Source organism: Hypanus sabinus, chromosome 14 (genome assembly GCF_030144855.1).
Source record: "Hypanus sabinus isolate sHypSab1 chromosome 14, sHypSab1.hap1, whole genome shotgun sequence".
NCBI classification, from domain to species: domain Eukaryota; kingdom Metazoa; phylum Chordata; class Chondrichthyes; order Myliobatiformes; family Dasyatidae; genus Hypanus; species Hypanus sabinus.
The window spans coordinates 8388890-8415307 of NC_082719.1; the positions used below are offsets into that span (position 1 = coordinate 8388890).

The 26418-nt window shown below is 39.6% G+C and overlaps 1 protein-coding gene across 4 annotated transcripts in view; it reads left to right on the top strand.

Moving 5' to 3' along the window:
* The first annotated feature begins 563 nt into the window (after positions 1-563).
* Positions 564-26418, top strand: part of prdm5 (PR domain containing 5) — a 305611-nt gene continuing 279756 nt past the window's right edge. For all 4 annotated transcript variants that reach the window (XM_059988749.1, XM_059988750.1, XM_059988751.1 and 1 more), the window contains exons 1-2: positions 564-775; positions 11063-11146. In XM_059988749.1, the coding sequence (XP_059844732.1) occupies positions 683-775; positions 11063-11146 (177 nt within the window). In that variant the 5' untranslated portion in view covers positions 564-682. The remainder of the gene's footprint in view (positions 776-11062; positions 11147-26418) is intronic.

A 26418-nucleotide genomic window follows, 5' to 3' on the forward strand; every position in this document is an offset into this window, starting at 1 on the left:
ATGTTCAGGATAACGTGAGGACGTGACTTCTTCCCGTCGGCAACCGTCTTCGGTTCACAGAGACCATTTCACACCATGTTTGTTCTGAATGGTTCATCTTGCAACTTTGGCCGTAACTACCACCTCGTGGACTTGATTTTACTCTATCAGAAACTGTCAGACAAAGTGTGGTTTATTTTAAATGTTGCCGATCTGTGGAAAAATGGTAAAATTGAGTTCCCCTGACAAACAACTATACCTTTTATTTAGGGGAACGTAAAAATAAGGTTTTTGAGACATTGCGACAGGTTCTACTGTGTTTAAAAGGCCGTGACAACATTTATTAAAGTTCACTTTCCCATTCTGTAGAAGTTTTTCTCAATTCAGCGGCGCGGTTGCGCTCAGGCCGGATTCATTGATAACCAAAGGAGGCGGCTTCACTCGCGGTCTGGTTCGGATGAACGGGAGCCCGAGAGAGCTCAGCCCAGCGGACCTGCATGAACCCGGCGCCTAGTGCGGAAAGTTTGCTGCGAGTGAGTGAGTGAGGGAGGGAGGGAGGGAGGGAAGTAGTTGAGCCAATCAGCGAGGCGCCGCCGGGCACCGCAAGACCAACATGGCAGCGGTGCCGGGACAGGCAGTACGTTCCCGCAGGCGATCGGGGCGATGACAGCCGCCACTGCGCCCGACCCTCCCCGCCGCCACGATGCTCGGCATGTACGTCCCCGATAGATTCTCCCTCAAGTCGTCCAAAGTGCAAGAGGGGATCGGCCTGTATACTGCCAGACGAGTGAAAAAGGTTTGTGATTTTTTGTTTGAAACGAGGAGACAATAAGAACGAGTTTTATTTTTCTTTATTCATCATGGTTTTGTGTTGTTTTCCGAGGTTCCGTAACTTTAGCGGGTCTGCTGAAGGGATCGCAATGGAAGGCATCTTGCTCGAGTGCCACGTATTGAGTCCGATGCTTTCTCTGAGCGCATTCTCACCTCAGGCCCCCAACGGCAGCCTGCTGGCTGGGTGACAAAGAAGGAATCTCTCGGGATAATAGAAGCAACCCGCCTTTCCTATATGTGCACCTCATTTTGCTGCAAACTATGTGGGCTCTCGTTTCGGCCACTGAATTAAACTACTCCTTCCCGCCTCTCTAATATGTCTGCTGAATGATGTTGCACCTGAAGCATCAAGCTTGCCTTCTTTTAGTTACACTGGCAGGTTTGCTAATGTACTTACCGTATTTTTTAAATTTCAGATTTATAGCATTCAAAGCATTTTGATTCCGAAATGGTTTTTAATAATGAAGTAAAACTTTTTAAATTGAGATATGAAACCATTTGCGAATTAAGATCAGATCTTCTTTACCTGTTTAAAGTAGCATAGCCATTTCACCTGAAAATGGTCCAGCTGCAAATATTTCCCCTTTCCAGATTTCTAATAGTTTGCTGGGATCCTTTTGACATCAAAATCAGGACATGTAGTCTCTGGTAATCCTTGCAAGTTAAATATTTCTGTTGACAGAAGCTGAGAGGAAGACTTAATTCAGCAAATTGTGCTGTAACCCTTACACAGACATCCTGGTTACTTGTAAGTGGTTCCTGTGCCTTTTCCTTCTTAGGTAGTCCCTTGGGATTGAGGATTCCCTGGATCCACTCTAGTCCTGTTGGTGAAAGAAACAATTAAAAAATACAAAAGCTGGATCTCTCTCCTTCAGCACATCTTGAATTGCCAGACGTGTCCTATAGCCCTGCCCTTCCTTAGCCCATTATCTCATTTGATTGGGGAATCTTTATGACCTGTTTCCATGGCAACCCTAACCTTACGCAAGATATCCCTCCCCATCTTAACAATTTTGTACTGACTTGTTTTCTCTCTGTCCTAGCTTAAACAAAGGTTCTTTGACCTGAAATGTTGCCTTTATGTTTTTTTTCCACTATAGTTCTGTAGATTCTGAAATGGGGCCAATATAGGATCTACAGATTCTGTCACAGATTGAGCTGGAGATGTACAAGAGGTGTAACCTTTAGTTCAATACTTGACAACAGCCATAGGGAGCCCATACAATAACTAAATTCTTGTACCTCTCTGCATGTTTTAAGTGGTGCCTATTTAAATGGCAGTTAATGTCAATCAGGTTTTTATCTGTTGCTTTCTGTTTCTCACTGTTGCCACAACCTTGATTTTCAACTGGTTCTGTACACTTAAACAAATTGAAGATGCAGTTGCATTTTGCATTTTCCTTACTCGGGATCTTTCATAGCCATTAAAATCACAATTGAAGTCAGTGTCATTCAACGAATCACACACAAAATGCTGGAGGAACATTGCAAGTGAGACAGCAATCAAATTCTGTTCGCTGTTAATAGAAGGAAGATCAACAGTTAGAATATGTAGATATTCAGTAAAAAATTCAAATGGGATTGTTTATGCCCAAAGCAAACAGGTGCATAGAGTATTACTCCTGAGATCTGACAGTGTAGCAAACTCTCCTTATACACAGAAGTGAAAATCTATCTTGTGACTCTGAATGGGGTATAAATTAACTAAGTTTGACTCTGGCAAAGAAGACAATTAGAGAATTAAGAATAAAGAGATCCCAGGAATTTTGAATGACTTCTGCATGCAAATATGTACATATCTGATAGAGTTAGAGGGTGAATGCTTCTTTTAGTACAAGGCCTGCAGTACATCAATTAAGGCACTGAATAAGCCTCTATGAAAACTTAAGTGAATTCCACCAACAAAGAGCACCAGAAAGTTGCTTAGTTCTTCGAGACTGTTTCAGAAGATGCATTAAGTGGCTGTTTTTGCAGAATAATTGTCAAATAGATTACTGAATCATTGGTCAACAGGAGATAGAACTCTACTAAGGCTGTCCAATTTTACCAACAGCTGGATTTCACAAGGCGATGGCACTCATGTTGCCATTTAGTCCCCTGGAGAGAATGTTTCTTATGAAGCCAGTCTCATACAGGACAGTCTTTTGTTCTTCAGGTTGCAGTTTGGGTTATGATAATTTTATGCAAGGCTACAGTGAAGGCAAAAAGAAAAGATGGCTCTTCAGAAATCGTGTTCCTTCAAGAGTGGGAGTTAGGACTAGTATTTAAGGTTTTAATTCAGTTTATAAAAGATTCTTCTAAGCTGTATTTTTCCAATACCTTAAATAAAAAAATCCCATTCCAATCTATCAAATGCTTTTTCCTCATCCAAAGCAACTGCCACACTCATTTTCTCCATCTTTTGTGCCAAATGAATTATGCTAAGTAATCGAGTTACATTATCTGCTGCTTGTCTATTTATAATAAATCCTGTTTGATCCATATATATTAATTTTGCTAAATATTTAGATAAGCTATTAGATAAAATTTTTGCTATTATTGTATAACCCGTGTTCAACAAAAAAATAGGCATATATGATGTTGGTTTGAAAAGATCTCTATCTTTTTTTGGCAATACTGTTAAATACTTTTAAAATCGCTGTTGAAAAAGCTAAAGTAGTGACAAACGGTCAAATTTCAACACCATTTCAGTTAACAAGGTCAACTAGGCAAGGTTGTCCATTATCACCTGCTTTATTTGTATTGGCGATAGAACCATTAGCTGAATTAATGAGAACTGATTCCGATATTATGGGCTTCAGTGTTAACTGGGAAGAATATAAGATTAATCTATTTGCTTATGATGTTCTGATTTACCTAACAAACCCATTGCATTCATTGCGTAAATTATCTTTTAGATTGGAAGAATATGGGAAAATATCAGGGTATAAAATAAACTGGGATAAAAGTGAAATTTTACCCCTCATTAAAGGAGATTATAGTCAATGTCGACTAGTAACTCAATTTAGATGGCCGATAAATGGTATGAAGTATTTAGGTATAAGAATTGATAATGATATAAAGAATTTATATAAATTAAATTATTTGCCATTATTGAAAAAAAATCAAGAAGATCTTGATAAATGGATGATGTTACCAATAACATTAGTAGGTAGAGTCAATGCTGTAAAAATGAATATATTTCCTAGATTACAGTATTTATTCCAAACTCTACCAATACAGCTGCTGCAAAAGTTTTTTCAAGAGTTGAATAAAAGTGTGAGGAAGTTTCTTTGGAAGGGTAAGATGTCAAGAATATCGTTGGAAAAGTTGACATTTAAATTTGACCTAGGAGGGTTACAATTCTCAAACTTTAAGAATTATTATAAAGCAAATCAACTTAGATTTATTGCATCTTTTTTTGCTGAAGCTAAACTGGCATGGATTAGAATAGAATTAGATAAGATAGGAGAAAATATACTAGAAGATTTTATATACAAATGGGAATCTAAATAGATACGGGAAAAGAAAGAATCTCTTATATTAAAACATTTGATTGATTTATGGAACAAGACAAATGTTGATGATGAAATAAAGAAATCTTTATTAGCAAAGCGACCTCTAATTCAAAATAGACTCGTTCCTTTTACAATGGATAACCAACTTGTATATAATTGGTTTCAAAAAGGGATTAGCTATATAGGAGAGTGTTTTGAAGGAGGTATATTGATGTTGTTTGATCAATTAAAGAATAAATATAAAATATCAAATAATACTCTTTTCTGTTATTTCCAATTAAGGGCTTATTTAAAGATAAACTGGGTCAAACAATGTTAATGCCAAAACCTAAAGAAATAGAAACTTTAATTCAAAAAGGAAAAATTAAAAAATTTACTTCTTGTATGTATAATTTGATTCAAAAACAGACAATTAAACAAGCAATTCATAAGTCAAGACAAAAATGGGAAACTGATTTGCATATTAAAATTGATGAAACAAGTTGGTCAAGACTATGTCTTGACAGTATGACAAATCCAATAAATGTCTGACTTAGATTAGTACAGTACAATTTTTTACAACAATTATATATTACACCACAAAAAATAAATAGATTAAACCCAAATTTATTTGATCAATGTTTTCGATGTAATCAAGAAATTGGTACTTTTTTACACTTGGTCCTGTTTCAAAATTCAACCTTTTTGGATAAATTTAAGAGTTTTATTGGAACAAATTATTGGAATACAACTTCCACATAACCCAATATTGTTATTACTAGGTGATATTGAAGGGATAAAACTGAAACCTAAATTGAACAAATATCAGAAAGAATTCATAAAAATTGCATTGACAGTAGCCAAAATGGCTACTGCAGTTACTTGGAAATCGGATTCATACTTAAGTATGGATCGTTGGAATAATGAAATTTTTAGCTGCATTCCACTTGAAAAAATTACTTATAATTTAAGAAATAAATATGACTTATTTCTGAAAATTTGGCACCCTTACTTAGGTTAGATAGGATTAAATATATAGGTGCTCTGAAGATAAAGTTATTAGTCATTTGGGGAAGGAAACAAATACATATATTAAAGCTATTTTGAATTCCATGGAGCATGTGGGGATCTTCCGATATCCAGACATTCTTTCTTTCTTCTTTCCTTTTTTCCTTTTTTTCCCTCTTTTTTTTCAGATAGGGATGTTAAGGGGGGGAAGGGAGGGGGGAGGGCTGATATATCATGTTATTCTATTATTCTATTCATTCTATGTAATTATCTTAAAAATTGAATAAAAAATATTTTAAAAGAAGAGTAGGAGTTAGAATCACTAGGTAATATATACTGCCGGAGAGTTGTAGATACTGATCGGAGCAGAACTCAATCATAAGTCTAACACAGCCCGTAAGTCATGCAAAGCAAAGGAATAAGGGGGAGATAGAGGTTTCATGCATGATGACAGATTGTAAACCAGCTTATTTTTTTTATATTTTTAGAATGAAGATGTTTAGGAGGTGATGTGGTAGTGATTGGTCGATCTTAAGAGTGGAAGGGAGAAAAAACAATCAGCTTTTCAACTAGGGTCTGTAGATACATTTTCCAGTGAGTTAGTCATTTCTTTGCAATGCTGTCCTATACTTAAACGTTTTTCCAGGTTTCCATCTATTTCACACAAGCTGGAAGAGATTTAAGGAGGAAAGCTCAAAATAACACCCTCAATCAAGTGCTATTTCTCTATTTCCCAAGATGATTCCCCTTGTTATCAGTATATAAAATGTAGCTTCTAAACAATATATCAGCAAATGAATTAAATATTGGAAGCCATTAATAATAAATTAGTTTCAATATATTTCTGTTACTTTTTGAAATTCTATATCAATTCTGTGAATGGCTGCTCCAGCACATTTGCATCAAAAGTCATATCTGTATTGCTACATTGGTCAATTCTGCAGGAGGATACCTGAGCTAGAGGAGGGTATCTATTGATACAGTTTACTCGTACTTTCCAGCACAGATTCACCAGGATAGAAGCTGTATTGATTTAACCCCTGTGTAGTTCTTATCACAACTTACAGGAAGGATGTGAAAATTTTGGAGAGGATGCAAAAGAGATGTTGCCTGGATTAGAGAATATTAGCTTTAAGGAGAAGGTAGGAGCTATAAGAAGGGTTTGGACAACTTGGATTGTTTTATATATGTAATAATAATAATAAAAAACATGCTAAGCATTGTCATAGTGGATAGTCAGTCTTTTTTCCCAGAGAGGAAATGTCAAATACTGGATTGCATAGATTGAAAGATGGGGGGAATATTCAGAGGAGATTTCTGAGGGAGTGCAAAGTACCTGGAAGGCTCTGCCAGGGAAGATGGAGGAAGAAGATATGATAGCAATATTTGAAAGATATATGAACAAGCAGGGAATGGAGGGATGCAGGCCATTTGCAGACAGATAGGATCAGTATAAATTGGCATCACGATGGGCACAGACACCTTGGGTCAAAAGATCTGCTATTGAGTCATGTGGTATTATAAAACACAGAAACAAAATAAAATCTTGGATCAACTATGATCCAACTGGTCCATACAATCAAAGCACTCACACCTAATTTCATATCATCCACACACTTTGCCACAAAGCCATCAATTCCATTATCCAAGCAATTGACAAACTATGTGAAAAGTTGCTGTCCCAATACTGACCTCTGACAAACACCACTAGTCACCGGCAGCCAGCCAGAAAAGGCCCTCTTTATTCCCACTTGCTGCCTCCTGCCTGTCAGCCATTTCTCTATCCAAGCCAGTATCTTTCATGTAATGCCATGGGATTTTATCTTGTTAAGCAGCCTCATGTGTGGCGCCTTTATCAAATGTCTTTTGAAAATCCAAGTAAATGACATCCACTGCCTCTCCTTTGCTTGTTACTTCCTCAAAGAACTCTAACAGATTTGTTAGACAGATTTTCCCTTTGCAGAAACCATGCTGAGTGATTTATTTTTTCACTGGTCTGCAAGTACCTGGAAGCCTCATCCTTAATAATAGACTCCAACACTTCCCCAACCACTGATGTTAGGCTAACTAGCCTATAATTTCCTTTCTTTTGCCTCCTCCTTTCTTAAAGTGTGGATTTTCCAGGACCATGCCAGAATCAAGTAATTTTTGAAAGATCATGACCAAAGCAGCTGTTATCTCTTCAGCAACCTCTCTCTGGCTTCTGGGATGTAATCCATCTAGTCCAAGTGACTTATCTACCTTAAGACCGTTCAGTTTGCCTAGCATTTTTTCCTTTGTAATAACAATGGTACTCTTGGACCTCTGGCACACTGCTAGTGTTTTCCACATTAAAGGCTGATGCAAGGTACTCATTAAGTTCATCTGCCATTTCTTTGTCCCCCATTACTCGCTCACCAGCATCATTTTCCAGTGGTCCAATATCAACTCTCACCTTCGTTTTACTCTTTATATACGAGGGGTGATTGATAAGTTCATGGCCTAAGGTAGAAGGAGTCAATTTTAGAAAACTTTGCATATTTATTTTTTAACATACCCTCTCCTACACATACACACTTAGTCCAGTGGTCATGGAGCATACGGATCCCTTCTTTGTAGAAGTGGTCCACAGCAGGGGTGATTGATAAGTTTGTGGCCCAAGGTAGGAAATGAGTTATTGTTCAAAATTTCTGCATTATCACCCAAAGAGTTGAACTGCACATGCATGTAATGAGAGTGTCTTGGACTTCCAGGCAGTCCACAGCAGGGATGATTGATAAGTTAATGGCCTAAGGTAGAAGCAGATTAGTTATACAGCTTTCGTTACATGCACATGCACTTCAACTCTTTGAGTGAAAATGAAGAAAGTCTGAAGTTAATAACTCATCCCCTTCTACCTTAAGCCACAAACTTATCAATCACCCCTTGTAACAAAAATCTTTTGATATTCTGCTTTATATTATCAGGTAGTTTGCCCTTATTTTTCATCTTTTCCCTTTTTATAACTTTTCAGTTGCATTAGTAGGATTTTAAAATCTTCCCACTCACTTTTGCTACTTTATCTACCCTTTCCTTGGCTTTTATGCAGACCTTAACATCCTTCGTCAGCCATGGTGCCTAACCCAGCCATATGAGAACTTCTTCCTGTAAGGGACATATCCTGTGCCTTGTGAACTATTCCCAGAAACTTCAACTATCTCTGCTCTGCCATCATCCCCACCAGTATCCCCCTCCAATTCACAGGGGCAAGCTCCTCTCTCGAGCCTCTGTAATTCCCTTTATTCCATTGCGATACTGATACATGTGACATATGCTTCTTCCTCTCAAATTATAGCATAAATTCAATCATATTATGATCACTGTTTCCTAAATGTTCCTTTACATTAAGCTTCCTAATAAGATATGGGTTATTGTACAACACCCAAGCTAAGATGGCCTTTTCCCTAGATGGCTCAAACACAAGCTGCTCTTAAAATGCCATCTCATAGGCATTCAACAAATTCCCTTTCTTGCGATCTGGCACCAACCTGATTTTCCCAATCCCTTTGCATATTGGAGTCCCCCATCACTGATGTGACATTATTCTAATGGCATGCCTTTTCCAGCTCCCTTTGTAGACTTTGGTCAGGAAGTCAAGGATCTAGTTGCAGTGAGAAATGTTGACTCCCAGGGTCCGGAGATGGTGATGAGTTTGACGTGGGTGTCTTTCTCTCAGTTGAGTGCAGGGCAAGAGAGATGGCATCTGCCATAGACCTGCTTCAGTGGTAGGCGAATTGCTAAGTAATAAGTGAATCGTCCTGGATCAGATTCATCAGTTAACAAAAGTCGTTCCTCCTTCAAATCTTCTCTTTATTCCTGTCTCATCAGCCTAAAGTTCCTTGGGCTGGGCAAATATGGCATTGCTAATATAACAGATGGTCATGCTGTACTTTAAGTTCACTTGAAAAAACAGACCTCATGTTCGATGATGCCTGCTCTGTCCTGACTCAGTTTTTGATAAATTGTGGAAAGCAATATGCAAGACAATATGTCACATGTATTTAATAAAAAATGGATTGTATTAATTGGGTATCAGGGCATATCTTTAATTTGTAGTTGTTTTTGAATGTCCAGTTTAATCTGAATGATTCACCACAATAAGGAAATAGTTTCTGCAGATAGCAAATTGTTTTTCCAAATACATTAGGTCTGCACCAGATTTTGTGACTTTGTTGCATTTTAATATATTACTAAGACAGGTATGTATACAGAACATTCCTGAATTCAAACCTCTGGATTTGAAGTTGATAAATATACATTGCAACTCTAGCTTTGTTTGTAAGCAAAGAGAATATTTTGGTTTAGCTTAACTCTTTTCTTGTGGAAGTTTTTGTTAAGTACATTATTCTCTGCATGTACTGTTCATCTTTATTGTCTGCATTGCATGCACATGCTGCAAGTTCAAATGATCATTTTGGGAGTCTGCTGATTGGGGGTGGAAGAAAATTACAGACAGATTTTTAAACTTCTAAAAAAATAAGTGCATGTGTATTCACTCTGTTCTGTTATCCAGTTGATGATTGTGTGTGGGGTCTTCCTTCTGCTATTGCCCCTGGAATGTTTTCTCAGTGACTTGTGAGGGTAGGGGTCGAGGTACTGTACTGAGATACTTCATTTAAAGTCAGCATTGTTTGATTTCAAATAAGGAATTTATTTTGGTCTTTGTTTGATAGTGTTTGTTCTTGAGATGAGAATTAAACCTGTTACTATTGTTGAATTTAAGGATTGCAGCCCTATTAACAATAGACTTCCTTGCTTGCTTTTTGAAACACATTAATATTTTTCATTCTGGCATCCTTTTGACTGCTTCCACTCCCTGGACCACAGTGAAGAAGAAATAAGATTGTATAAATAAAAACATTTTAGCGAAATATCCAACTATATGTATTATGTACTGTAAAAGTAGACACTGAAAATACGATGAGGAGATTTAAGAAAAGATGTTTAGGTATCTGAAATTAAACATTATTAGCTTCTGAAATTTATTAGCATTAACTGGGTAGAATACAGTTTATTTACATGATGAAGGCTTCACTATAGGCCACTTGAGTTTTAATTCTGATTTATATCCATTCTCCATTGTTTTGATACTTAAACATGACTAAAATCATGATTTCAATTGAACATGAGCTAAAGCTATTAATTCATTGGTGGTGTTTGTCCCCTTATAAACCTGGCTTCATTTCCAGTAATTTATTGCACCAGGTGGTTTCTATCTTCATAATTTTATTATTTTTGGGCGATATCCCTCTCTTGCACAGCACTGGAAGCCCACTTGGATAAAATGAATGACTCATATTTAGTGAAATACCCTTAGAAGTTTCTCCAGAAAGAAAAAAAATGCTTAAATAATTTCTCAAACTGTGAGTAATAATCCATAGATATCAGAAAGTTTATTAAATCTTCAGGCTGACCTTTGGCAGATTGCTGTTCCTTTCAATAGGATTTTTGTCTTGTCCCAGAATATAATGACTTCCATTTGTGAAATACTTGCAACTCATTGACTGTAGATGTTATAGTGATTTATAGTTACACATTAAAGATAATCAAAACAATATTATGCTGTAATCCGAGTATCTGTTTTGCAAATTTGAAATAGAATCAAATGCATATTGGTGCTGATCTGATTTTTTTTTTCTGGAGATGCAACCTATCATTACAGGAAGCAAAAAAACACATTTTTTTTTTCTGGAGATGCAATCTGTCATTATAGGAAGCAAAAAAAAAACCCACTTTTTTTTTGTTGGCAGGGTGAAAAGTTTGGGCCGTTTGCTGGAGAGAAAAGAATGCCTCATGAACTGGATGAAAGCATGGATCCAAGGCTGATGTGGGAGGTAGTTGCTCTTATTGCATTCTGTCACATGTTGTAAACTAATCAGAATTCCTCCCTGACCATAATACTTCTACAGATATTGTTCCCTTCACAACTGAAGGTTCTTTTTTTAAGAAACTGTGTGCTGATCCCCTCCAATATGGGACATCCCTATAACCTCACTTGGGAAACATTGAGGAAGATATCTGATTCATTGATCTTATATGATGACATATCAGACATGTAATCTGTATGGCCCCACTTGCAAACCTCACTGAAGTGATTGTAGAAAGTGCTAACACAGTCCACTTGGGATTCAGTGCTTTTGTAATGGGTTTGTGTGTTTGCTGATTGTTTAACTTCCTGTGACGATGTCCATCTTCTTTGGTGGTCTTGGGGGAAATAAAGAATAAAACAAAGGTCTTTTCCTGAACCACCTTTTGGAATGTGGATCGTGAGTTGGAAGAAACACTTCAGATTGTTATGTGTTGTGTTGGTGAAATAAACAAAAATCTCATATTTCCTTACCAGACTCAAGGCAATAAAATGAAATCACAGTGAAATTAGACTATTGAAGTGAATGTGATCTCGCCAATCTGCTAATCTCAGTAATAACTTTCTTCGCTACTTTCTTAACTGCAGTACCTATAAAAAGAATTTCCCCCCTCCCCCCAGAAGTTTTCATGTTTTATAACATTGAATCACAGTGTATTTAATTTGGCATTTTTGACACTAATTGACAAAATAAGGATTCTTTTGTGTCAAAGTGAAAACAGATCTCAATAAAGTGATCTAAATTAAATACAAATATGCAATCAGTTATTTTGTGTTTTAAAAGAATTCTTCCCCTTTTAGTATGAAACACCAAATCATCACTAGTGTAGTCAGTTGGTTTTAGAAGTCACATAATTAAATGGCGATCACCTGAGTGCAGTCACCTGTGTCTGGAAGGTCCAGCTGCTGGTGAGTCAGTATCCTGGCAAAAACTACACCATGAAGACAAAAGAACACTCCAAGCAACTCTGTGATTAGGTTGTTGAAAAGCTCAAGTCAGGAGATTGGTACAAGAAAACTCTCGAGTCACTGAATATCCCTTGGAGTCAGTCATCAAGAAACGGAAAGAATATGGCACAGCTATAAATCTGCCCAGAGCAGGCCTTCCTCAAAAACTGAGTGACTGTACAAGAAGGGGGCTAGTGAGGGAGGCAACCAAGAGACCTAACTCAAGTCTTGAGGAGTTACAAGCTTCAGTGGCTGAGATGGGTGAGTCTGCACATACAACAACTGTTGCCTGGGTGCTGAACCAGTCACAGCTCTATGGAAGACTGGCAAAGAGAAAGCCACTATCGGAAAAAAAACTCACATGAAATCTCAGCTAGAGTTTTTCAGAAGGCATTGGGAGACTCTGGGAATAGGGTTATAATTGGAGTAAGGGGAATCATGAGGATATCAGACAGGAACTTGGAAGCTTAAATTGGGAACAGATGTTCTCAGGGAAAAGTATGGAAAAAATGTGGCAAATGTTCAGGGGATGCTTGTGTGGAGTTCTACATAGGTACGCTCCAGTGAGACAGGGAAGTTATGGTAGGGTACAGGAACCGTGGTGTACAAAGGCTGTAATAAGTCTAATCAAGAAGAAAAGAAACACTTACAAAAGGTTCAGAGAGCTAGGTAATGTTAGAGATATAGAAAATTATAAAGCTAACAGGAAGGAGCTTAAGAATGAAATTAGGGGAGCCAGAAGGGGTCATGAGAAGGCCTTGGTGGGCAGGATTAAAGAAAACCCCAAGGCATTCTACAAGTATGTAAAGAGCAAGAGGATAAGACAGGAAAGAATAGGATCTTGAAGTTTGAAGCTAATAATTCATCAGTGGTGATTGATAAGTTTATGGCCTAATGTAGAAGGAGATGAGTTATACAGCTCTCGTTACATACACATGCAGGTCAACTCTTTGATTATGCAAGGTTTGAAGTTAAAAACTCATCTCCTTCTACGTTAGGCCACGAACCCATCAATCACCCGATGAGCTATTAACTTCAAACTTTCTGCATAATCACTCAGAGTTGACCTGCATGTGCATGTAATGAGAGCTGTATAACGCTTCTCCTTCTGCTTTAGGCTACGAACTTAGCAATCACCCATCTGTGGACATTTTCTGGAGATCCAAGATCCATATGCTCCATGAACGCTGAACAAAGTGTGTAAATGTAGGAGGGGACTATGTTGAAAAATAAATGTGCTAGGTTTTCTAACATTGATTCCTTCTACCTTAGGCCACAAATTTATCAATCACTCCTCATATAATGAGTGAGGAGAAAGGATGAGGCAGTAACTGCTAGGTAGTAGATGCATCGAGATGAGGATGGGGATGATGTGCAGGTGGGGATTGGATAGAGAGGTGATAAATGGAGGTGATTGAATCCTGCATATTCTTGAATCTGATAAGTAAGGAATGTGTAAGGGAAACAGGTAAGGGAGAGACGGTGGCTAGTTGGAGCCAGTTAGTAAGGAAATGGGCGATGCAGTGACTTAGGTGTGTGGATGGTCACCACAACAACCAGGTGGGTGGGGGGTATGAAAGTGAGGAACAGGTGGATACAATGGAATGGTGGAAGGATGGTGGAGAGGTATTGAGAAAACGTGAATAGATCTGAAGCATAGAGAAAAGAACATGGGTTGTGGGTTACTAAAAATAGGAAACTTAAGTGTTAATAACATCAGGTTGTAAACTGCCCCTTCCCTTTTCCACACTGGAGTGTTCATCCTTGGCCTTCTCCAAGAAAAAAGAAAAGTATGTAAAGCTGAGGAAGCTGGAATCAAGCAGAGCCCTTGAGGATTGTAAAGAAGACAGAAAAGAACTCATAAAAAATAAATTACAAAAAGAAGAAGAGAATTAGGAAAGCTAATGAAAATTCCTTGCAAGTAGGATTAAGAAGAATCTCAAGGCATTCTGTACATACATCAAAGCAAGAGGATAACTAGGGAGAGGGTAGGACCATCCAAGGATAAAGTGGCGAACCCTTGCTTGGATATGGAGGATGTGAGTGAAGTCCTTAATGTGTACTTTACATCAGTATTCACCATAGAGAAGGAATTGGAGAATAGGGAGATTAGAACTGAGTCTTTTTGATATATTAGGGCATTTCGAGGTTAAGGAAGAGGTAGTGTTGGGTCTCTTAAAGAACATTAAGGTGGATAAATCTGCTCAGCCTGATGGGATATTCCTGAAGTTATTAAGAGAGGCAAGAAAAGAGGTCTTGACCAGTATCTTTGTGTCCTCTCTAGCCACAGATAAAGTCCCGGCGGACTGAAAATAGCTAATACATACAACAAGCTGGAGGAACTGAGCAGGTCAGACAGCATCCGTGGAAACGAGCAGTCAACATTTCCACAGATGATGCCCGACCTGCTGAGTTCCTCCAGCTTGTTGAACGTGTTGCTTTGACCCCAGCATCTGCAGTGTACTTTGTGTTTTTGAAAGTAGCTAATGTTGTTACATTATTCAAGAAGGGTACCAGGGTAAATCCTGGAAACTAAAGACTGGGGAGTCTCACAAGAGTGTTGGGAAGTTACTGGAGAGAATTCTTAGGATAGGATTCATGATTAAGGAGAGCCACTATGGCTGTGTCAGTCAAGTTGTGTCTTACAGACTTGATTGAGCTTTTTTGAAGAGGTGACCAGGATGATTAATGAAGATAGAGCAATGGATGTGGTCTACTTGGAATTTAGTAAGGCATTTGACAAGGTCCCCCATGGGAAGCTCATCCAAAGATGCATGGTGGATTGGCCATTTGCAGTCAGAACTGGTTTGCCCATAGAAGATGAGGGTACTGGTTGAAGGGACTTCTTCTAGCCGGAGGTCTGTGATTAGTGGTGTTCCACAGAGATCTGTACTGGGACTCTGCCATCTGTGATGTATGGGAAAAGATGAGGATTAAAATATAGATGGGTGGGTTAGTAACTTTGCAGGTGATGTGTAGATTGTTGTGGAATAGCATAGAAGACTGGCAAAGAATACAACAGTATGTAGATCAGTTGCAGACATGGGTGGGAAATAGCAGATGTAGTTTAACCTGGCCACACATGAAGTGTTGCACTTTGGTAGGTCAAAAGCAAAAATACAGTATGCCATTAAGGGCAAGGTCTTTAACAGTGTTGATGAGGGATCTTGGGGTCAAATTCTTAGCTCCATGAAAGTGGCTACACAGGTTGAAAGGACGATTAAAAAGGCAAATGGCATAGTTGCCTTTATTGGTCAAAGCATTGAGTTCAAAAGTCAGGAAGTTACGTTGTAGCTTCATATAATTGTAGTTAAGCCGCACTTGGAGTATTGCATGCAGTTTTGGCTGCCCTGTTATAGGAATGGTTTTGAGGTTTTGGAGAGGGTGCAGAACAGGTTTACTAGGACGTTGCTTGAGAAGAGGGCATGTGCTATAATGAGAGGTTGGCCAAACATGGATTGTTATCTCTGGAGTGCCAGAAGCTGAAGGGAGATCTGATAAATTTATGAGGAGCATAAACAGTATCTTTTCCCCAGAGCTAAAATGTCTAATACGCACTTAAGGTGAGAAGCACTAGAACAGTACCTGGTGTTTGGCCTGGGCAGTCTATAACAAGTTGGAAAACCTTCACAAACAAGTTATTTTCCAATTTATTTATGAACCTGACTTAGAAATGTAATACCACAACTTTATTGCTGCTAGGCTGGATCATAGTAATGGAACACTCTCTCAGTCAGCACTGTGGGAATATATCTGACCTAATAAATCCCAGGAGTTTAAGGTGGCAGCTATTTTTTTTCTCTCAATCTGTTTCTACTCATCACACACATGCCAGTGTCTCCCTATTCCACGTCAAACCCATTCCCACTTAGCTCCACCTGCCCCCTTTCCATCTTCCTCTACCCCTCTCTCTCACCTCTTTATACTGGCTTTCTCCTCTCTACATTCCCAGTCCTGATGAAGGGTCTCAACCTGTAAAGTTCACGATCCCTCTGCCTGACCTGCTGAGCTCTTCCAGCAATTTGTCTTTTTCTCCTTTGAGTACTGTTGGATTATAAGCTCTTAAGTGAACTTTTTTTCTGTGTACATTCACAGAATGTGAGCATAGCTGGTAAGGACAACTTTTATTGCCCATCACAAACTTTCATGGAGAAGGTGGAATGTAGCTGTCATATTAAATTAAATCTGTATGAAGCCCCACTGTGCTTCGCCTTCCATTACCCTGACCCAGCAGCAATAAAGTTGTGGTGATATATTTTCCAAGTCAGGTTTATAAATGAGTTGGAGAGGCACCTGCTGCTGGAGACTTTCCTACACGCTCGAGATGGTGTCTAGCTGCGACCTTCGTTAAAGTTGCAGCTCAAGTTTAGTTGGTTTGAGGAGCTTTTTTTTGGTTTATGGAGATGGTTTTAGGGGCAAAGAGCAGGGAATTAGGGGCAAGGTTAAGGTCTTGAGGACAGGGAAGTGGATTGGGGTTATTAGGGGACACTCCATATTGGAAGTACAGCAATGTGGACATGGTATGTCTGTGTATCGATCCGGGATGTCAGGCCACAGTCTAGTGAGGACAAAGGCTGGTAGCCCCCCCCCCCCCCCCCCCCCCACCCTCGATTTGTTGTCAGTTTTGTGCAAGAAGGAATGAGGTCTAATGACATCCAAGGTTCACGTATCAGTGACACAAGAGTTTGAAGCTTAATATTCAGGGTCCCATCATTGGCAAGTCCGGAGTTTCAAATGTGGTGTTTGATAATCGTCAGGTTCTGTGGACGATGCTGAGTATTGAAGCCCAATGTTGATTCATGGCCTGTCTTTTGTAAGCAGTTGTGAAGCTTTGAAAATCAGGTGAATTGCTGCATAAAAAAATCTTCTTGTGTGTTTTTGCAACTAAAATATTTATGAGCTGAACTAATCACCTTTCTGTTGTTGGTGTTGTAAGATGTTGATGATGTGTGTATAGGGATCTGAATACAGTTGAAATTCATGGGTTAGTGCTTCATTTTTTTCTCTTTTGTTAGAAGTGGTTATTTTTGGATATTGTATTTAGTTGGTATGAGCACTGCTTTCCACATAACAGTTTGTGTCTGAAAGTTGAAAAGTAGTTGTTGCATGTCATCATGGTCTGCTTTTGTATGTGAGAAGTTGCAAACCAGAATGAACGCACAGCAGACCTTAATGAATATCAATATCTTATTGAGAGGAGGTCATTGTTTAAACCACAGAATTTGACCTTCTGTACTGTCTGGAGAACTCCTGCAGCAATATCTTTGAATTGAAATGATCATTCTCCAGCAGCCATAAACATCTTCATTAGATAAACTCTAGCCAAAGGAATCCATTCCTATTAAGTTTTATCAAGTCTCCTTATTTTCACTCACAGTCCTTGTGTTGGAACATAATATTCAGTATCGGATTGTAAGTAGAATCTTATTTATTTATTTAGCAATGCACGGGAGAATTTGCAATGACCAGTTAACTTACTCGGTAAGTTGTTGGAGTGTGGGAGGAACCCAGAGCACCTGGGAGAACCCACGCATTCCACGGGGAGGACATACAGAGACTCCTTACAGAATGGTGCCAGTTTGCCTCTGTGCCGTGATCGGATAATGTTACTTACCCAGAGGAATGTATGAGACTCCGAGTCTCTTTTCAGAGGTTGTTGTCATGGGTAGCCATTCTCAATTTCAGCTGCTTTCTTTTTCTTTAGTGAGTGCAATGGAAAGATCTGCAGCTAAATGGTTACGACACAACCCAAAGTGAAGAAGTGCCACCTGCAAGCGTTTTCAACAGTCCACTTCATTAATCAGTTGATGACTGGAATGCGCTGATGGTTTGGTAATTTGCCAGATTGGATTTGCGGTATTTTGGATAGAAAATGCTCTGGCAATTTTCCACTATCATTAGGGCTGTATTCAAACAGTATTGGCAGCAAGGTATCTACTTCCAGAACACTTGTCTTCTGTCTCATGGCTGGATGATATCAGTGCTATTGTCTCTACAGTTTCCAGTGCATCCCCGAATTTCAATTTTCCTGGGATGTATTGAATCAGCTGAAGGCTGTGATGGCAACATTTTCAGATGGAGACTGATTCTGGATGACTCTCAGTAATAATTAAAAGATCCAAGACAAAAGAAACTGAAGGTGCAGGAATTTGGGAGAGAAAAGATGAATGCTAGAAGATCTCAAAGTTCAAAGTATATACCTCTCACTATATACTGAGATTCATTTTCTTGTGGAAATTCACAGTAAGTATAAGCAACACAATTGAATCAATGAAAGACAACACGCCACAGTATGGACAAGCAACCAATGACAGTGACTGCAAATACAGAAAGAAAGGGGGAAAATAAATATATAAGCAATAAATATTGAGAACATGAGTTGAAGAGTCTTTGAAAGTGAGTCCAAAGGTTGTGGGAACTTTTCAGTGCTAGGGTGAGTGAGGTTGAGTGGAGTTATTTTCTTTGTTTAAGAACCTAATGGTTGAGGTGTAAAATCTGTTCCTGAACCTGGTGATGTGGGTCCTGTGGTTCCTGTACCTCCTTCCTGATGGCAACGGTGAGAAGGGTGCATGGCCTGGATGGTGGGGGACCTTGATGATGGATGCTGCTTCCTGTGATGACCTTCCTTGTGGATGTGCTCAATGGTGAGGATGGCTTTGCCCATAATGAAATAGGATGTATCCACTAGGCTTTTCCGTTTAAGAGCATAGGTGTTTTCAGGCCGGGAAGTACCCTGCATGTGCTAATGGATATAATTCATAAATTTTCTAAATAATTAATGTACCACAACTTTTACTTTGAAACATTTTAGAGCTTCAACATATTTACATTGTCCATGTTTCAAGTTACAGTACTGTTACAAATTGTAACAATAAACACAGAATGGAGGTTGGTAGCTCATTGATAATAAACCTCCATCCTGCTGAACACTGAAGCTGTCTAAGCTTAAAGGTTTGAAACATGAAAGATTTTCTTTGTTGTTTCGTATTTCATTATACCCTTCAATTAACAAGTAAAATCAAATGCATGTGATTTTTTTTCAATTTTCATTCTAAATATTCATAGTATGTATTAAAAGAACCGTTTGAACAAAAGAACATACTGGAGGAACGTTGTCTCATTTTTTAACTGCTTTGCATTTGTGGTTTCTAAATGACAATAATCTGAATTAAAAGAACATTGTGGAATGCTCTGCCACAGACTGCGGTGGGTATGTTTAAGGTGGAAATTGATTGTTTCCTGATCAGTCAGGGCATCAAAGGACATGGTGAGAGGGCAGGTGTATGGGGTTTAGTGGGATCTGGAATCAGCCATGATGGAATGGCAGAGCAGACTCGATGGGCTGAATGGCCTAATTCGGCTCCTATGTCTTATACCCTTATTTATATTGCCACACAGTTTTCAGGCTGTGTTTAAAAGAAAAAAAATAAATTCCTGCTTAGAGCAATGATTGGTCTGCACAGTTGTAAAAAAGAATTAGGGGCTATGTTGGAAGAGGTTTGGTAAATCTTTGCCTCAGTTGGTAGGGCTGCTTAGGCCTCTGGCTGGTAGTGAAAGGGCAGATATTACACCTCCTGTTTTTTGCAGGAAATGTTCCAGAAGATGGGGAGAAGTCATGAAGAGAGTGATGGTGGTGAGCAGAAAGGGGAAAAGAGGGGAAGAAGTGACCAGTAGTGGGATCTCTATAGAGCTGGCAGAAATATTGATAATGCTGTATTGAATGCAGAGGCTGGCATGATAAAAAGTGAGAATGAATGGAATGGTATTTCTGGTCTGAGTGAGGAGAGGTGACCACTGGAAATAGAGGAAATGTGTGTGAGGGCTTCACCAACAATTTAAGGATCCAGCTTGCCTTTTAGCCAAGTTAACTCTTCTGGCAACACAATGGATTAAGTGTGTGATTAGATACTGTCCGTGTGAAGTCCAGGCAGCAAACCAGTCTCAAACTAACTGTTGCAGATTGGTTTGTATTAGAAACAAAGAAAACCTACAGCACAGTACAGGCCTTGTGGCCTACAATGCTGTGCCGTACATGTACTTTAGAAATTACGTAGGGTTACCCATAGCCCTCTATTCTTCTAAGCTGCATTTACCTATCCAGGAGTCTCTTAAAAAACCCTATTGTATCCGCCTCCACCACTGTCACTGGCAGCCTGTTCCACGCAATCACCTTTCTCTGCGTTTTAAAAAAAAGCTTACCCCTGACATCTCCTCTGTACCTACTACCAAGCATCTTAAAACTGTGTCCTCTTGTGTTAGCCATTTCAGCCCTGGAAAACGCCTCTGACTATCCACACAATCAATGCCTCGATGTTGCGCTAACCTTTTAACCTGTCCTGAATCAATCTAACCCTCCAACATAGCCCTCCATTTTTTTATCATGCAGGAGCTTATCTAAGAGTTTCTTAAATGTCCCTAATGTACCTGCCTCTACCATCATCCCGAGCAGACATTCCATGCACCCAGCACTGTGTGTAAAATCTTACTTCTGACATTCCCCCCTATACTCTCCTCCAATCATGTCTCCCCTTGTGTTAGCTATTTGCATCCTGGCTATTAACTCAATGTATGCCTCTCATCATCTTGTACGTCCTATTAATTTACCTCTCACCTTTCATCCTCTTTTACTCCAAAGAGAAAAGCTCTGATTTGTTCAACCTATCTTCATAGATAGGATGTAATGTTTCAAATTTTCCAAACATTGATTACTTTGATTAATGGGCATATAAACTCTTAGGTACATCAGGAGGAGTTTTTAATATAAGTATTTTTTCTTTGCTCCATGGTAGATTTTGAAAAAACAGAGCAGATGACCCTAGACAGTTGATCATTTTGTGTATGGTTGGAAATACAACGTAAAAATGCTCCAAGTTGTACAGCGGTCGGTAGGAGTGATCACCACACACCTCTTACGGAGATAAAAAATTCAGCGGCATACTTAGGAGGCCTGTCATCACCATGCTGTCTTCACACATACACCGACATACTGACACACGCATGACAGGGCGTAATAGATGGGGACAAAGAAGTGGGACAGGGAATCGCAAAGGAAACAGTCCTTTTGAAGTGCTGAAAAGGAAGAGAAAAAGGAATATTTCTGCTGGTGGAGCCTTGTTGGAACTAGCCTGCTAGATGTTTCTGACTAGGTTAGACGATTCGATATTTTGATGAGAGGCCATACATTGGTGAGGCACTTGCAGGGGCCAGTGGAAAGAAGTGGAGTAGCCATTGTTGGAATGGACAGTGTCAGAGTGGCCAGGCTTGGCTCAACAGGCGTGGGCAAGAACAGACGCAGGCTAGAACTTAACCTTGAGAAGTTAACGATATAACAATTGTAGGCAGGGTGGTAGTTCAGTCAGTTGAATGCTCCACTTGTGAGATGTGGTTTTCAGGGTACCAGCAGTTCCCTGTTCACTAATTGGCAGGAAGTGCACCTAACTGCAGTTCCTGACTGATAATGTCAAGGAGCTGGAGCTGGATGTATTCAGGATCATCTATGAGGCTGAACACTCATAGAGAGACTTTTACTGAGGTGGTCACACACAGAGTGCACGCTTCATATACAAGATGGGTGACCACCAGGAGAAGTAAATAGTCCTATGGCCCATTTCCCCTCGGTAGCAAGTTTACCCCTCTGTATATTGCTGGGGGGGGGGGCGGTGGGTGATGAGCTATCAGGGCACAGCAACAGCAGCCAAGTCAGTGGCACTGCAGCCAGCTCAGCAGCGAAGGCTAAAGTCATGCAGTGCAATAATAATAGGAGTCTGTTTGGGGGTCACACGGACAGGAGTTTCTGTGGCCGTGAAAGAGACGCAAGGATGGTTTGTTGCCTTTCATGTGTCAGGGTCCAGGACGTCTCAGAGCAGCTGCAGAAGACTCTCAAAAGGGAGGGTGAGCAGCCAGAGGTCATGGTGCACACTGACACCAGTGACCTAAGTAGAAAGGGAGAAGTCCCATGCAGTGTATATTGAGAGTTGGGGAAGAGGCTGCAGAAAAGGACCTCTAATGTAGAGTAAAAAAGAGGTGGGAGTGGATAATGGACAGCTGGAAAATGATGTTGGAGAGGTAGTAATGGGGGGGACATAGTAAAAGCAGATGAACTTAATCAGTAATTTGTGCCAATCTTCACTGTGAAAGACTCCAGCAGTATGCCAGAAGTGCAAGAGTGGGGCTGGATGTAAATGTAGTTGCTATTGCTAAGGAGAAGATGCTTGGGAAGCAGAAAGGTCTGAAAGTAGATAAATCACTTGGACTCAATGGACTACACTCCAGGGTTCTGAAAGAGCCAGCTGAAGAGATTGTGGAGACATTAGCAATGACCTTTCAGAATCACTAGATTCTGGAATGGTTCTGGAGGAATGGAAAATTGCAGATGTCTCTCCATTCTTCAAGGAGGGAGGGAGGTACAAGAAAGGAAATTTTAGGTCAGTTAGCCTGACCTCAGTGGCTCGGAAGATGTTGGAGTCCATTATTAAGGATGAGATTTCGAGGTACTTGGAAGCACAGGATAAAAGAGGCAAAAGTCAGCATGGCTTTCATGAGGGGAAATCTTATCTGACAAATTCTGGAATTCTTTTGGCAGGGTAGACAAAGTAGCATCAGTGAATGTTATTCACTTTGATCTTCAGAAGGTCTTTGAAAAGTTGTTGCACATGGGGCTGCCTAACAATATAAGAGCCCGTGGTACTAAAGGAAAGATACTAGCATGGATGGAGGATTGTCTGACTGGCAGGCAGCAAAGAGCGGGAGTGTAGGTGACCTATTCTGGCTGGCTGCTGCTGACTAGGGGTGTTCTGTGAGGGTTGATATTGGGACTGCTTCATTTGCTTTATGTAAACAATTTGGTTGATGGAATTGATGGCTTTGTGGCCAAGTTTGCAGATATTACAAAGATAGGTGGAAGGGCAGGTAGTGGTGAAGAAACAGGGAGGCTGCAGAAGGACTTTGGCAGATACAGAGAATGGACAAAGAAGTGGCAGATGGAATTTAATGCAGGGAAATGTACAGGCATGCTCTTTGGTAGAAGGAGCAAAGGTGTAGACTGTTTTCTAAAAGGGGAAAAAGTTCAATCATCAGAGGTGCAAAGGGACTTGGGAGTCCTTGTGCAAGATTCCCTAATAGGTGAACTTGCAGTTTCAGCTGGTGTTAAGGATGGCAAATGCAGTGTTAGTCTTAATTTTGAAAGGACTAAAATATAAGATCAAGGATATGATGCTGAGGCTTTATAAGGCATGGGTTAGGCTGCACTTTGAGTATTGTGAGCAGGTTTGGGACTCTTACCCAAGAAAGGATGTACTGGCATTCAAGGATTTAGAAGAGGTTCACAGGAATGATTCAGAGAATGAAGGGGTTAATGTAGGAGGAGATTTGGATGGCTTTGGGCCAGTACTCACTGGAATTTAGAAGAATGGATGAGGCTCTCATTGAAACCTATTGAATATTGAAAAGCCTAGATGGTGGTGTGAATGTGGAGAGGATGCATCCTATAGTGGGGGAGTCAAGGATCGGGGACACAGCCTCCGAACAGAGGGACTTTCATTTAGAACAGCGATGAGGAGCATTTCTTTAGCCAGAGGGTGGTGAATCTGTGAAATTCATTGCCACAGGTGGTTGTGGAGGTCAAATCATTGAGTATATTTAAAGTGAATGTTTTAGGTTCTTGATTAGTCAGGACATTGAAGGAAGCAGGGTGAAGACAGGAGAATGGGGTTGAGAGGGGTAATAAATCAGCCATGGTGGAATGGCAGAGCAGACTCAATGGGCGGAATGGCCTATTTCTGCTCCTATGTCACCTGGTCTTAAGCAGACTGTTAGGACATTGGCAACATGTTACAAAGGCAAAGGAGCTTATCTGCTCCGAACTGTCACATTGAGAGTGAAATTCTCTTTTCCCACAATGCTCTTCCTCGCCTTCTCAACTCCCTAACCTGACTTGTTTCATCATTTCACGGTTCAGAAAAAGGGTTGCAAGCCTGAAACGTGACGTGGTTTTCTTTCCGCAGATGCTGCTTGTCCTGCTTTGATTATTTTTTGTTTTTTTTTGTTTGTATTTAATATTTGAACATCAGTATTTTCTGATTTTGATTTATTTTGGAAGGTGTTTGATAGTACTCCTGCATGTCCAGAGGCTTCTGTTGCTTGCCCAGTTTCACAGACAATTAACCATTGTGTGCTAGGCAAATGGGGAGCTGTACAGTGCTTTGATTTTCATATCTTAGTTTTCAACCCTGACACGTTTTTGGTCTCTGTTGTTAATTTGGAGATGCTGAATTTCAGTCCTGAATTTATTAATTTTAGGACAATCACATTGTAGTTAATTAAACCCTAAAGACATCATAATGCCATTGTTTTTGATTTCCTTGCTAACTCCTCTTTGAGACTATAAGACCATAAAATATAGGAGCAGAATTAGGTCATTTGGCCCATTGAGTCTGCTTCGTCATTTCATTATAGCTTATTCAGTTTTCCTCTCAGCCCCAATCTGTTGCCTTCTCCCCATATCCCCTGACCAATCAAGAATCTATCAACCTCTGCCTTAAATAAAGACTTGGCTTCCACAGCTGCCTGTGCCAATGAATTCCACAGATCCACCACTTTCTGGCTAAAGAAATTCCATCTTATCTTCATTCTAAGAGGATGCCCCTCTATTGTGAGACTATGTCCTCTGGTCTTAGACTTTCCCACCATAGGAAACATCCTCTCCACATCCACTCTATCAAGGCCTTTCACCATTCGATAGGTTTCAATAAGGTCATCCCTCCTCATTCTTCTAAATAGCAGTAAATACAGGTCCAGAGCCATTAAATGCTCTTCTTATGACAAGTCTTTCTATCCTGGAAGCATTTTCGTGAACCTCCTTTGAACCCTCTCCAGTTTCAACACATCCTTTCCAAGATAAGGGGCCCAAACCTGCTCACAAAACTCCAGTAAGGCCTCAGCAGTGCTTTGTAAAGTCTCAACATTACAATAAGTGAGACAGTAATATTAGTTTGGAGTTTGAATCATTCAGAATTGCTGTACTTGGAATGAATTGAAGTTAACTTCAGTAAAACTGAAATTTTGTTTTTCAAGTTGGCTATTACATTTCTTTTTTCTTCATTTGTGATATTCCCACAGGTATAAATATTAATTTGTTTAAAATATACTAAAATAGAGGATTTACAACATTACATCCTAGCTTTTATATTCTACTCCTCGCGAAATGAATACTAACATTGCATTTACCTTCCTTACCACAGACTCAACCCGCAAATTAAACTTTAGAGAATTCTGCACCAGGACTCACAAGTTCCTTTGCACCTCACCTGTTTTTTTATTTTACCTGCATTTAGAAAATAGTCAACCCTTTCACTTCTACCAAAGTGCGTAACTATATACTTCCCTGCTCTGTATTCCACTTGCCATTTCTTTGCCCATTCTCCTAAACTGTCTTTAAGTCCTTCTATAGCCTCTCTACTTCCTCAAAGATACCTGCCCCTCCACCTATCTTCACGTCATCTGCAAACTTTGCAGCAAAGCAGTCAGTTCCATCATCCAAATCATTGACATTTAATGTAAAAAGAATCGGTCCCAACACAAACCCCTGTGGAAAAACACTAATCACAAGCCAACAGCCAGAAAAGGCTCCCTTTATTCCCAATCTTTGCCTCCTGCCAATCATCCACTGCTTTATTCCATGTTCGAATCTTTACTGTAATACCATGGGCTCATGGCTTGTTGAACAGCCTCATGTGTGGCCTTTTGTCAAAGGTCTTCTGAACTTCAGACAGGCCTCTAAATTTCTCATCTCACAATATCATTTGTTTCTAAGCACCTAATATAGGCTCTGTTGCCTCTGTGTTAGCCTGACCGCTCTGCATTTTCAGAAACAGACCATTCAATATCTTCCCTGCCAATGCTAACTGTTGTTATCTGTCCTCCCCAAAAACATGATCTGCCCATCTTGTCTGACAAACTTGTTCCTAGTTATGAAGTTCAAGTTTATAAAAACAAGACCTTAACTTGGTTATCTCAATATGCCAATTTCTTCTTCTTGTAAAGTTTAATTGTGGTTGGCAAACTAACACAAGGTGTATTATCATCAGCTACTGAGATGAAGAGTGGAGCAAAGAAACAGGAAGTTTACCTACTTAATCTACCCCCCCCCCCAAAAAAAAATTCTCAAAATCAAAAAGTCGAATGCTTTTCAGAAAGTTGAATACACAGATATAAATATTACTATGGCAGTGATATCCTAAAAAAATTTCAATTTTTTAAAACTCTGTCTGTCCCAAAGACCTGAAAGATCTCAAT